Source organism: Sus scrofa, chromosome 5, assembly GCF_054392235.1.
Source record: "Sus scrofa isolate SSC_HxYL_T2T_F1_AM1 chromosome 5, Sscrofa_HxYL_maternal_Yorkshire_Landrace_v2.0, whole genome shotgun sequence".
NCBI lineage: Eukaryota > Metazoa > Chordata > Mammalia > Artiodactyla > Suidae > Sus > Sus scrofa.
This window is the reverse complement of record NC_139387.1, coordinates 69,141,462-69,155,414: the sequence shown is the minus strand read 5'-3', so window position 1 is coordinate 69,155,414 and position 13,953 is coordinate 69,141,462. Positions and strand designations below refer to the sequence as shown.

The window sequence follows — 13,953 nt, the reverse complement described above, 5'->3', positions numbered from 1 at the left end:
ACAGAAGAAATGCAAAATGCCTAGAAATCATATGTGTCCTTAATAGTTTACTAAATTGGGTATGTCTTAAAATTTACCATTATTATTATCGATACGGAGCCTTGAAATGAAAAAAAAAAACTTTTAGAAACTAACAATAATTTATTTTTTATTCATCTTTTTTTGTCTTTTGTCTTTTTAGGGCCACACCCAAGGCATATGGAGGTTCCCAGGCTAGGGGTCGAATTGGAGCTATAGCTGCCAGCCTACACCACAGCCACAGCAATGCAGAATCTGAGCCATGTCTGCAAACTATCCAGCTCACGGCAACACTGGATCCTTAACCCAGTGAGTGAGGCCAGGGATCAAACCTGAGTCCTCATGGATACTAGTTGAATTGGTTAACTGCTGAGCCACAATGGGAACTCCAAAACAAATAATAATTAAAAAAAAAAAACCATCTGGATGAAAGCATCTTTCCAAGGAATATAAATCACTGTTTATAAAGAGGCAAAGAGTACAGAGCCAAACTAAACAGGAAAAATGTATTGTAGAGGTGTGTTAGGAAGTTAATTCACAAAAGTATGCTTTATTTTTCTGAATTTTGTAATGGTATTTGCCCCTTAAATTTGTAATTTGTTATAATTATTTTCTTACGCTAAGTAAATATTCATTTTATAATAATTTTGATTTTGTGACATAAAAATTTGTTTTCTTAAAGGCCACATTCCGCTAAATTATGATTATGTGGAAAAGATACTTTACCTGCCCAAAGAAAGGGAGCCCACGCCTGTAATGTGAATCTATTTGGGTAAATTCCAGTTTGCTTAAGGAATTTGTGATTTTAGATGAGGCTTGTCCAGTTAATTCCAACCCTGAAAAATAATTCAGTGAAGTTGAATAGTTCAATATATTCAGCTCACCTCCTACCTCCAACCCAGCTTCACTCCATTATAACAAAATACCACCCATATCATCTTTGTTCATTCTTTCCAGAATTTCCCATGCTTCAAAAATACAAACAATTTGACATTAGCTTCACCTTCAAAAGTATAGCCAACACCCGGTGCTTTTCTACTCAGTGAAGTGTGATCTGTGTTTTGTCTTCATCATTTAAATACCACTGTATCAAGGTCTGAAAGATTCCTTACTTTTCCCCCAATACTGTATTCTCATTTCAGACCTCCTCAAAATGAACTCCCATAAGTACTTCATAAGTAGGTACCACGGAAACCCTTCCAGGGGCATCTAAGAAGTTGTGCTTATTTCTCTCTACCTAGGCCTATGACTTCTAGTTTTATTAAGCTGATTTATCTGATACGACCCCAACTAACTGTAAACAACTAACTGTGCTTGCTTCTGTCCTTGGTTCTCTCCTTGTTTGCCTCTAGCCTCAATTTAGCTAATGCTCAATGAGCTCACTTTCAGAACACTTAGCATTTCCTCTTAGGAGGATCTGGACAAAATGAAAGCGGTTTCAGATTTACGTTTCTGGTCCTGATTTTGCTCTAGCGTTCTTTTTAAATTGCCTGCAGAATGAATCAACTTTCATGCTGATATTCCAAATTATAATGAATGTCTTCAACACTTTCTCATCACTATCTTTCCCATCTTTTCCTTCCCCTGGCTAATGACATTTCCATCCCCCAGGTCCCTAAATTATAATATTTGGTGTCATCTTTGAATAATATGCTGAACTCTTACAGGATAACACGCTTTTTGTCTAGCCTGTCCTTTTCATGTCTGCTGGAATTAACTTTTAAAAATATCAACTAGGAGTTTTTGCTGTGGCACAGTGGGTGAAAGACCTGATGCTGTCTCCATGAGGATGCAGGTTCAATCTCTGGCCTCACCCAGTGGTTAAGGATCGGGCTGCACCACAGCTGCAGTGTAAGTCACAGATGCGACTCAGAGCCAGTGTGTCTGTGGCTGTCACGTAGGACTCAGCTGCAGCTCTGATTCAACCCCTAGCCTGGGAACTTCCATATGTTGCAGGTGCGGCAGTAAAAAGAATAAAAAAATTTATTTAGGTCATTTGCCTCAAATATATCTGAAGATATCCAATGCTTTTCATAATGAAGTCTAACCTCTTTAGTACATGATTTGCTTGTCTAAAGACCTTAGCACCAGCCTACATTTTCAGATTTTTCTGAGACCAGACACATTTGTTTTACGCTTATTATGTTTTCCAGGTCCATACCATACTCCTCATTCTATACACATCTACTAAAATGCTACTTTTTAAAGCTATCTTTGGCTCTGTATTAGAATTAACTATGTCTCTTCATACTCATTTGGCCCTTATTTTTTACATTTCCTGTGGAACTTCTATTATGGTTATAGGTAACACATACCTGCATATATACATAGCCATGTATATATTTTCTGTTTAGATTTTTTTTTTTTTTTTTTTTTTTTTTGTCTTTTTGCCATTTCTTGGGCCGCTCCTGCGGGATATGGAGGTTCCCGGGCTAGGGGTCGAATCGGAGCTGTAGCTGCCAGCCTATGCCAGAGCCACAGCAACGCAGGATCCGAGCTGCGTCTGCGACCTACACCACAGCTCACGGCGACGCCAGAACCTTGACCCACTGAGCAAGGGCAGGGATCGAACCCGCAACCTCATGGTTCCTAGTCGGATTCGTTAAGCACTGCGCCACGACAGGAACTCCTGTTTAGATTTCTAATTTCTTGAGGGCAGAGACCATGTCATTGTCAGAGTGGCAACTATAACACACTTTACATGAGGAAAGGAAGTTTGATAAATATTTAACAAATTTTAACTAAATATTTAAAAATAATACAAACCTGTTCCCTCTTCTTTGACCTTGGCCTCCACTTGTAAGGTCATGTCATACCCTCTTTGTCTCAGCTGGAATATTTTAGTCTTTACAAGTTTTGTGAAACAGCCTTCATTGTCTGTCTGAAGAGAAAGGAAGAGAATTCCTGGGTCCTCTGATTTGTGATTAAAAAAAGTCAGTTATCAACTTATGCACATTTTGTGTTGGCCCCAGAAGGAAATTTTACCAGTGTTCTGATCAGGAATCCAAATGATACACAGTTTCTTCTTAACCATTAAGTTACTCATTGTCAATCTTTGCCTTCTTCCATCTCTTCTGAAAACCTGTCCTATTTCTGCCCTATTAAATTTCCTGGACTTTCCAAATGTGCCATGGTGTTTTGTAATTCTATCTCTTTGGGTATGTTTTCCTCACATAATAAGTTTATTTCTTCCATTCTCATCTTGGCCCATAGCAACTGCTCTTCTAAGCACAATTCAGACATAACATATTCTAAGAAGACTTTGTAATGCCCTCCACCTACGTAGTCACTAGGGACTGTGTTTTCTTCTTCTTCTTTTTTTTTTTTTTTTTTTTTTTGGCTTTTTGCCCTTTCTTGGGCCGCTCCCTTGGCATACGGAGGTTCCCATGCTATGGGTCCAATTGCAGCTGTAGCCACCAGCCTACGCCAGAGCCACAGCCACTCGGGATCCGAGCCACATCTGCAACCTACACCACAGCTCATGGCAATGCCGGCTCCTTAACCCACTGAGCAAGGCCAGGGATCGAACCCACAACCTCATGGTTCCTAGTTGGATTCATTAACCACTGAGCCACGACGGGAACTCCGGACTGTGTTTTCTTAAAGGTGTTTTCTTGATATCTGGGACTTTAATAAAAACATATATATTGGTTGAATAGATGAATCTTTACAGCCATCAGATTTTCAAATGAAGTACTAGGTTCTATATTATAATAAAGATTTGTTTTCATTTTTGTATATATTGACATGAATATTTATGGCATAAGAAAATTTAATCACATTTAATTTACTTATATAGAGATGTCATGACTCACTGAAAATGAAAAATAATCCTGGTCTCCCTGATATAGTAAGATTTTGTTCACATTTATCTTGCTTCTTGATGTTTATCTCAACATCCATCACCACACTCATCATGCTAACTTTTCATTTATTTCCTTGCTGCAACTTTGCTACCTTTATTTTTCACATCCTTACCTTGCCTGCTCACACTGCCACACCCTGGACTTTTGTGTACTCTTCTTCCAGAACCAGTAACTCATACATTTCTTTCTTTTTTTTTTTGGCCACCCCATGGCATATGGAGTTACCCAGACAGGGATTAGATCCAAGCCACAGGCATGATATTCACAGCTACAGCAACGCCTGATCCTTAACCCACTGTGCCAGCTGGGAATCAAACCTGCGTCCCAGTGCTCCCAAGATGCCACTGATCCCATGGCACCACAACAAGAACGCCTCTTTTTTTTTTGTCTTTTTGGGGCTGTGCCCGTGGCATATGGAGGTTCCCAGGCTAGGGGTCAAATCAGAGCTACAGCTGCCGGCCTACACCACAGGCACAGCAACGCCAGATCTGAGCTGCATCTGTGACCTACACCACAGCTCATGGCAACGCCGGATCCTTAACCCACTGAGCAAGGCCAGGGATTGAACCTGCAACCTCATGGTTCCTAGTCAGAGTCCTTTCCACTGTGCCACAATGGGAACTCCCAGAAACTCCTTATTTTTTAATACAGCATGTTCTACGGCTGTTTCCCTTAGTCACTTTTACTACACTTCTGTGATGGAATCACGCCCTCCAGTCTACCATCCCTCTTGGTCCTCCTCTCCCCAGCCTGGTGCTGGTTTCAGTTTCCGTAGGCAGGTTCGATCCCATAGTGTGTCATTTGGTTCTCCCACCAGCCAAATCCTCACCCTCTGCCACGTTTTTCTTCTGGTATCCATTTGATAAACACTAACTTCAGAGACTTCCGCATCCTTTCATGCCCATATGCCTGGCATGTCGCTTGCCGTCAGAAGGAAATGATAACACTGACCAAATAAAGACCCCTCTAAACCCATGAGTCCTACTCTCAAGTGGGCTCCTGGCATTGCCAGGCAATCCTGTCATGTTTCCCTTGCTCCACACTTTTCTTCCGTGACTATTTCAAACACTACCATATTGCATTGTATTTTATTCTCTGTTGTATTATCAGCCACAAGAAAATGAAACGAGTTAGTGTCCTGGGAAGAGTGGTTTCCATATACCTGTTGGCTAAATTCTTCACAGATATTTTGTGAATATTCTCCATGGCAGGTAGAACTATATCGTGAATATTTTCTGCATATATTAATTGTCACCAGACCACGGACAGGCTTTCCATAGGTGTATCTATAACAAAAAAGCAGTCACACAACAAGATATTTACTATGAATAACTCTGGTTCGTACCCCCGTCTTAACTCATCCACAGCAACTGTATTTCCTTCAACAGCATTTGTATTTTAGAAACACTTGTTCTGAAACGATGTCTTAATTATCTACCACTCTAAGGGAAAATACTTACACCGTCTTTTTGAAACACCGCCAAATGGAAAATTAACAATGAATTTTTTCTCAGGTCTTTCTTCCCTCTCGGCTGAGGTTTTTAACAGTAAGTCTACCTTCTTTCTCTGCCATCAGATTACCTAGGTTATGCTTCCAGCTTTGCCAATACCTCCTAAGTTGTTTTAGGGGAAAAAAAATTGAGGAAACATAGAGAGTATATTTCTAAGTCCTCCCTAATTCATACATATTTGAAGAGGGTAAATGAGACATTAAATGGAAAAAAAAAACTAGCGATAGAACAAAAATGTTATAGATGAACAGGATCACAATGACTGACTCTGATTCTGCCAGATCTGATGGAGGGAGTGTGGTGTGATATGGTCAGAATGTTTATGTCCCCCTGAAATTCATATGTTGAAATCCTAATCCCCGAAGATAATAGTCTTGGGGGCAAGGTCTTTGGGAAGTGCTTAGATCATGAGGGTGAGGTTCCTATTTTTTTTTTTTTTTTTTTTTTTTTGTCTTTTTAGAGCCGCACTTGCAGCACATGGAAGTTCCCAGGCTAGGGGTGGAATCAGAGTTGCAGCTGCCGGCCTCCACCACAGCCACAGCAACATGGAATCCAAGCCTCTACTGCGACCTACATCATAGTTTACAGCAACACTGAACCCTTAACCCACTGAGTGAGGCTAGGGATTGAACCTGCTTCCTCATGGATGATACTCAGATTCGTTACTTCGGCGCCACAACAGAAACTCCCAAGGATGAGGTTCTTGTGAATAGGTTAGTGCCTTTACAAAAGGCATGTGTGGACACAAGCACCTGCTTTGAACCAGAAGGAGGACCCTTCACCAGAACATGCCCATGCTGGCACCTCGACCTTGGATTTCCCCGCCTCCAGAACTGTGAGCAGTAAATTTCTGCTATTAATAAGCTCCCTCGTCTGTGGTATTTTGTTATAGCAGCCTGAACGGACTAGACATGTTGGGAAGCCAAACGTAGTTTGCTGTTTGTTAAAGTATGCTTTATGGAGCTCCTACACTGAAATTACCTGTGATATGCGTTGAGATTCAGAGTCCCAAATTGCTCCTTAGATTTAAGATTAGAATCTCTAGAGATGGGGTCAAGGTATCCACATTTTATTTACTTATTTATTTATTTTTTGGTCTTTTTGTCTTTTAGGGCTGCACCTACGGCATATGGAGGTTCCCAGGCTAGGGGACTAATCAGAGCGTAGCCTCTGGCCTATGTGACAGCCACAGCAATGCCAGATCCGAGCCACATCTGCAACCTACGCTACAGCTCACAGCAACGCCAGACCCTTAACCCACTGAACGAGGCTAGGGATCGAACCTAGGCCAGTGATCAAAACTTCGTCCTCTTGGATTCTAGTGGGGTTTGTTAACTGCTGAGTTATGATGGGAATCCGTATCCACATTTTTAATTAAGCATGCCCATAGGTTCTGAATAAGGGTTAGGTTTTTCTTCTTCTTCTTCTTCTTCTTCTTTTTTTTTTTTTTTTTTTATGGCTGCACCCGTGGCATATGAAAGTTCCCAGGTTAGGGGTTGAATTGGAGCTATAGCTGCCAGCCTGTGCCACAGCCACAGCAACATGGGATCTGAACTGTGTCTTTGACCTACACCACAGCTCATAGCAGTGCCAGATCCTCAACCCACTGAACAAGGCCAGGGATGGAACCCACATCCTCATGGATACTAGTTGGGCTCATTACTGCTGAGCCACAATGGGAACTTCCTAATGATTCTATTACAATAAAAGTGTCTTATGTTTCCACCCCTGCTCCCTAGTCTGAACTCTGACAAGATGGAGAGAGAGTCATCCTTTCTCTAACTAAAATACTTAAAAGTCCGGTAATCTTTATGTGCAATACAAATAGAGCAGGGAAATAGATATGATTAAAAAAAAAAAACAAAACAAAAAACAACATTAACTCACAGGCCACAGACGGATACCTCAAATTCATCTTCTAGAAAACCAATAACCTTGGGCATTTTCACTTGGACCTCAAATTTGGGCAAAACTGTTGTCAATAAAAGAGAAAAAAAGGTGAGTGTGGGGCAAGAAGTCTTGCAAGTAGTAGTAATGATTCAATTACAGAGCCTTGCAACAAAGGGGCCACACAAAATGATTGCAATTACAATTAAGGGGCTGCAGTGCCACTATTAGCAAAAGGAAAGGCCATTCACAACCACAGGCAGTTGTACCATGTTGACTCAGTTAAGCTGGTATTAGGTTTCTTAGAATCTCCTTCTCTAAATTTGTCCAAGATGTCAAAAGTGGGAGGGAATCTGTACCATCAGTCTCTGGAGATCATCATGGTTAGATGTGGTTACAGGTGCAGAGGGACCAGTACGTTCTGGTTTGTCCTTATTTTTTCCCTCTGTGCTTCCAGCACTTCTTCCCAACTTTTAACCCTGCTATCAGGGGCCCTGGGCCCACCATCAAACCCTTGGTTATAGAAATACTCAAGTGCTGGATGGGAAGAGGTAATGGTTTTCCATGGATTCTTTCATCAGTTTCCCTCTGTGCTTCCCTGTGGCATCTGAAGGTACCCTGGCAAATTCCGATCTGTCTTCCCACCAAGGCTTTAGGAACACTGGTTAGTAATTTCCTCGGATCCATCATCTCCTCCTGCTGGACTCTTACTTTTCCATCCTCTCCCACAGTGTGTATATCAGTTAATCCTATGATAAATCCCTGTTCTATTATTCTCATGCCAGTTTTAGAAATCAAGTTTTTGTGTTAGGTCTCCTCATCGATGACATGATACATTTAACTTTCATTAGAAAATCCATATAACTGATAACTAATAAGACGATTTCAATATCTGATTACTATTGTTACAGTGGTGTATGTGTAGGTCACAGATGGCCAGGAGGTTATCCCAGGCCATCTATGATCCAGTGAATCTTCTAAGAAAATAGATCATGAAATGAGTGTAGATAACACAATGCATTAGTTAACAATTTATGTTTGGATAGGGTCAAATGGAACTATTAAAACCTTTCTCTTCTTTTCTTTTTTTTTTTGCCACAATTGTGGCATGTGGAAGTTCCTGGGCCAGGAACAAGAACCCTCGCAACAACAACAACCTGAGCTACAGCAGTGGCAACCCGGGTCCCTTCACCTCCTGAGCCACAGAGGAACTCCCATAATCTCTCTTGCTTCTTACTGGCTCTGGGATTTTGGTAAATTACTAGCTTTTCTAGTATTAATATGCTTATTTGTAAAATGGAGATCATATTGTATCTGCCTCAGAGGGCTGGTATAGGGATTAAATGAGATAGTACATGAAAAGTGCTTAACAAATTATTTAGGTCAATAAAAACGCTTGCTAATTTTCAAATATTTTATGCTAGATTTTTGCTGGCAAAAATTATCCAATCTTATATTCCCTAATATCATAAATGTCTTGAACACATACAGAATTCTTACCATATTCATCCACCTTAAAGGAGTGCTCTATTTTTCTCCCTGATTCCTTCTGCAGTATGATCTTGTAGGAACCCAGCGTGGGCTCCTCAGAGAGTGGGAAAGAGAGCTGGCTGAGTCCCCCTTGCAGTGTGAGTCTGTGCCATTGGAAAATTCGGTTCTTCTTGGGATTCTATAGGTAAGAACATTACAAGTTCATTGAAACAACTGAAACATATGCTTTTGAGTAGAAGGACAGCTTTTTGGGGAGGGTGACATTGGAAGTTGGAAAATTAGATGGTTGATGAATTGGGACCAGAGGTATTAGTAAAAAGTTTCTAGGAGTTCTAGATGGAGAAAAGGGCATCTTTTTGACCTATGAGATATTACAGATTATAGGACCTCTTTTTGAGATTATGCATACCCACCTTGGTGAGAAATAGGGAAGATTCACTAAATTGGGTCCTCTCAGGGAATGTTTTTTGTTTTGTTTTTTCTTTTTAGGGCTGCACTTGTGCTGTATGGAATTTCCTGGACTAGGGGTCAAATGGGAGGTGCAGCTGTGACCTAAGTTGCAGCTTGTGGCAAGGACGGATCCTTAACCTACTGAGCAAGGTCAGGGATCAAACACGCATCGTCATGAGACTACGTCGAGTTCTTAACCAGCAGAGCCACAATGGGAACTCCCTCACAGGGAATTTTGTTCCTTCATTTACATCTTATCCATGCTCCACTGGATTTAAGAGAGACAGGGAGTAGATCAAATATACTTTGATTTTTTTTTTTTTTTTTTTTTTGGTCTTTTGGTCTTTTTAGGGCTGCACTCACGGCATATGGAGGTTCCCAGGCTAGGGGTCCAATTGGAGCCACAGCTGCTGGCCTACCCCATAGCCACAGCAACGCAGGATCTGAGCCTTTCTGTGATCTACTCCACAGCCGGATCCTTAACCCACTGAGTGAGGCTGCATCCTCGTGAGTACTAGTCAGATTCCCTAACTGCTGAGCCATGACAGGAACTCCAACTATACCTTAATTTAAAAAAATAAAGTAAAAAATAACATAAGAAAAATAAAAATATGGAGACAGAGAAAACAGTGTCTAGTTTTGGTGAAGTGCTAGTGGAGAAGGAGGAGGTGGAGAGAGTCGATTTAACATAGCTAGTAGTGAGTCCTCATTTCCAACTGAGATACATAATATATTACCTACCTCAATATATGCCACCGGGAACTGAAAAGAAAGAAAGAGTATGAGTGTGAGATAAAGTGTAGAAAGAGAAAACCATGACAGCCTCAATATAATATCTGGACGAGAATATGTGAGCCTATTCATTCTTGTCCAAATGAGGAAATGTGCCCCTATTTGAGTCACAGCACTTTCTTTTTTTCTTTTTTTCTTTCTTTTTTTTTTTTTTTTTTGTCTTTTTGCCTTTTTCTAAGGCCGCTTTCATGGCATATGGAGGTTCCCAGGCTAGGGGTCTAATCGGAGCTGTAGCCACCGGCCTATGCCAGAGCCACAGCAACTCAGGATCCAAGCCATGTCTTCGACCTACACCACAGCTCACAGCAACGCTGGATCCTTAACCCACTGAGCAAGGCCAGAGATCGAACCCATCACCTCATGGTTCCTAGTCGGATTGGTTAACCACTGAGCCACGACGGGAATGCCTCACAGCACTTTCAATATTTAGTTTGGGACATAACATCTCTGAAGAAGTCTTGACTTTCCTTTTATGAAATAATGTACAGTCGAGGAAACCTACACTTAGGTAAAAAGGTCCAAATAATAAGTTTATTCTACAGATGATGCTCATCTCTGAAAAATTCTCCAGTTCTCTAAGAGTGAAATCAAATGCCAATTTTCTTTCCTTCAATAAAAATAATTGAGTCTTTATGGGGTAATTTGACTGAATAATTTTTCTTTTTGTCTTTTTTTACCATCTCTCAGGCTCCTCCCGTGGCATATGGAGGTTCCCAGGCTAGGGGTCTAATCGGAGCTGTAGCCACTGGCCTACACCATAGCTCACGGCAACACCAGATCCTTAACCCACTGAGCAAGGCTAGGGATCGAACCCGCAACCTCATGGTTCCTAGTCGGATTCGTTAACCACTGAGCCACGACGCGAACTCCCGACTAAATAATTTTTTGAAGAATTCCGTTGATGAAATTGACCTCCCTTTTTCTCCAACAGCAGTACATTTCTGAGATCTTTCTGTGGTAGATTTAAGTATGGTGTATTGGTCTTAGGTTCTCTCAAAGAACGGGTTTTATGTTTTAACCTTTTTCCACCACCCTTACCCACTGTTGTGGGACTCACCGTTTCATTCAAAGGGCGGAAACTGATGTCCAGAGAGACCACACGCCATTGCACTGAAACAGAGATTTTCCCCGTGAAACCCGCCGGGTAGTCACACAGATAAAACATGATGGGATTTCCATTTAAAATAGAGAACCACGTGCCCAGCCCTACAAGTTTCCTTTGCTCGTTTGGTGCCTTATACCTTTCTGTCCTGGTTTATAGATGGGTTTGTCTGTCTGGACAAAGACTAGGCTTTCTATTTTTGTTACGTGCATTGGCTTCCTCTTCATGAACTTCTGGGTGGGCCCATCCACCTGCACGGTAATGGATGCTGAGGAAGATGAGGACTGCTCCGGAATCTGTAAAACAGAAATGAGCTGAATAATCTGCCTGGATCCACGGCTGAAGGTCTCAGCCTTTGTGATTGTCTCTGTTTAGTCCCATGAAAATTAGTACGGGCTGGGGTCAAACGTGATGCCCCTTAGTTTACAGACTCTTGTGACTGTATGACATGACAGTAACAATTTGTTGATTTAACTAGAGAAAAAGTCATTGAGACAAAATGAACTGCTTCTTCAACAAGTCATGACAGTGAAGGCCAGAGCAAGTTCACATTTCACAGCAATGGGGTGCTAGTAAAATAATTACTAAATTTTATTTTCCAGTGATCAAAAATAGCATTATTATTATCATTGCTAGTAAGCCCGTATAAGTAACTAAATATTTAATACTTTAAGTTACTAAAAGGTTTTAAGAACAATACATTCACCCATCAACCATCTGTGAGATCTTGGATAGGTCACTTAACTTTATGAATCTATGTGTTTGCTTGTATCTGTAAGGACGTGACCTTTATTTACCTTAGAAGTTTAAGAGCAAATGAAATCCTTCCTGTAACTATGATTATCTTCTGCATGTTGCACTAGTTCTGCTTGTAAATGTTATGAAGCCTATTCGGTAGAATTTTTATGTTTAGAATCTAATTTGAACTGTTCTCTGTACGGCTCATTTTTTCTTCCTTTTTCTTTTTTATTGCTGGGGGCCAGGACACAGGGCATTAACTGACATGCTCTCTCTCTTCAATCACCCTCATCCCAAGGAGCGACACTGACCATGAAGGTGCTGCAGTAGAAAGCGTTCTTTGCCTGCGTGTCCGTCAGGAGATTCATGCCCTGCGACTCATATTCCAGAGTTATTGTCAGTGTCACTGTCTCATTCAGGTGGTTAAGCACGACACAAGCCTTCTCAGGAACCCCAGCATACAGCTGTGATGGCACCAGCACCAGGTACTGTCTGCAGAGAAGAGCAGTCTGGGTCAGCAGTGAAGGGCTTAAAAAGGTACTGTTATTGGATGTGTTTTCTAGGTCATCTTTGCCATTGTCCCTGAACACAGAGCAGAGACAGATTTCAGCAGGAGTGGAGAGGAGCATATTCTTTTTTTTTTTTTTTTTTTCCATTTCTTAGGCTGCTCCCGCGGCATATGGAGATTCCCAGGCTAGGGGTTGAATGGGAGCTGTAGCCACCGGCCTACGCCAGAGCCACAGCAACGCGGGATCCGAGCCGTGTCTGCAACCTACACCGCAGCTCACGGCAACGCGGGATCCTTAACCCGCTGAGCAAGGCCAGGGATCAAACCCGAAACCTCATGGTTCCTAGTCGGATTCGTTAACCACTGAGCCATGACGGGAACTCCAAAGGAGCATATTCTTTAATGGCCCATCCAGAAGGTCTTAGAAGCTCAGAACATCGCCAGCTCCCCCCGCCCCCCGGTCCCCCCCAGCCACACACACCAAGTTAAACATCAATATGCTTCTCTTGGCTTGTGGAACTAGTCACCCTCATACCATTAGTGAACCTATGCATGAGTGATGGATAAGCACTGCATGAATTGCTATGTATTTTGGATAGAAACACTTTAGAAATTTGCAATGAATCAAGAAAGTGTAACTGCCCGCGCATGCACGCCCATGCCCACATGCACGCAGATGAATGTTATTCAGCTTTAAAAAAGAAGGAAATCCATGAAGTTCCCTGGTGGCTCAGAAGATTAAGGACCTAGCAGTTTTCACTGTAGCGGCTCCGGTTCAATTCCTGGCCCAGGAACTCCTGCATGCCTCCCATGTGGCCCAAAAAATAAAAAGAAGGAAATCCTGGCTTGTCTGTGGGTCATGCATCCATCTGGGGAAGCCCTGATGTGGGAAAAACACATACACTGAGTCACTTTACATGAGCTTTTGCATCAGCCAATAAATAATTTATCCTTTTTTTTTTTTTTTGCTAGGAGTTCTATACTCTTACTTGATGAATATTGTAGAATTCTATCATTTTATTTGGTGACTGTTTCACTGATGTTACTGCCGTACCTCTCTGAGTTTTGTATAACTGGAGTATGTCTCTGAGTTAGTGAGCAAAAACACCTGATTGACTTTCCAAGCCCTTTCAACAACAGATAGTTTCAAAAGGAATTAGGAAGGAAATGAAGAGACAGACATCCAGAAGCAAATAACACAATGGGAAAGAGGAGGACCATGGAATTTTTTGAAAATGTTGCTTACGGTTTGGAGTCGGCGGAAGCATCTCTGGGAAGGAGCAAGAAAAGCAGAATCCAGACTGGGTTAGGCCGTGGATGTCCCCTCATGGTGTAGAGAGGAATAGGAAAGATGGAGAGTCTCGAGTCCTGGATTCCTTGAACTCTGTTCTTGTTCCAGAATCACTGGTTTTTATTTTACCTGATGGGCAGTAAAAGTAAACTTCTACCCATTTATTTTTGTAACATATTAACTACTTCCAGTATAAAAAAATCAATTGCAGCTCACTTTCATCCACTTTCTCAGATTTTCTAAAGTGCTTTAAAAGCAGTATTTGGACAGACTAGGGGTCAAATCAGAGCTGTAGCTGC

General features: G+C 41.6%; 1 protein-coding gene across 3 annotated transcripts in view; it reads right to left on the bottom strand.

The window, feature by feature from the left end:
• The window catches only part of PZP2 (pregnancy zone protein2), a 47,214-nt gene extending 33,465 nt beyond the window's left edge, over positions 1–13,749 (bottom strand). For 2 of the 3 annotated variants that reach the window (XM_085025136.1, XM_085025138.1), the window contains exons 1-10: positions 13,610–13,749; positions 12,167–12,347; positions 11,257–11,413; positions 11,073–11,125; positions 9,965–9,985; positions 8,783–8,951; positions 7,283–7,367; positions 5,047–5,170; positions 2,785–2,899; positions 745–854 (exon numbers count right to left, since the gene is read on the bottom strand). In XM_085025136.1, coding sequence (XP_084881262.1) covers positions 745–854; positions 2,785–2,899; positions 5,047–5,170; positions 7,283–7,367; positions 8,783–8,951; positions 9,965–9,985; positions 11,073–11,125; positions 11,257–11,413; positions 12,167–12,347; positions 13,610–13,692 — 1,098 coding nt within the window. In that variant the 5' untranslated portion in view covers positions 13,693–13,749. Of the gene's footprint in view, positions 1–744; positions 855–2,784; positions 2,900–5,046; positions 5,171–7,282; positions 7,368–8,782; positions 8,952–9,964; positions 9,986–11,072; positions 11,126–11,256; positions 11,514–12,141; positions 12,348–13,609 lie in introns of all 3 variants that reach the window. The other variant, XM_085025137.1, reaches the window with a different exon arrangement.
• Positions 13,750–13,953: the final 204 nt, after the last annotated feature.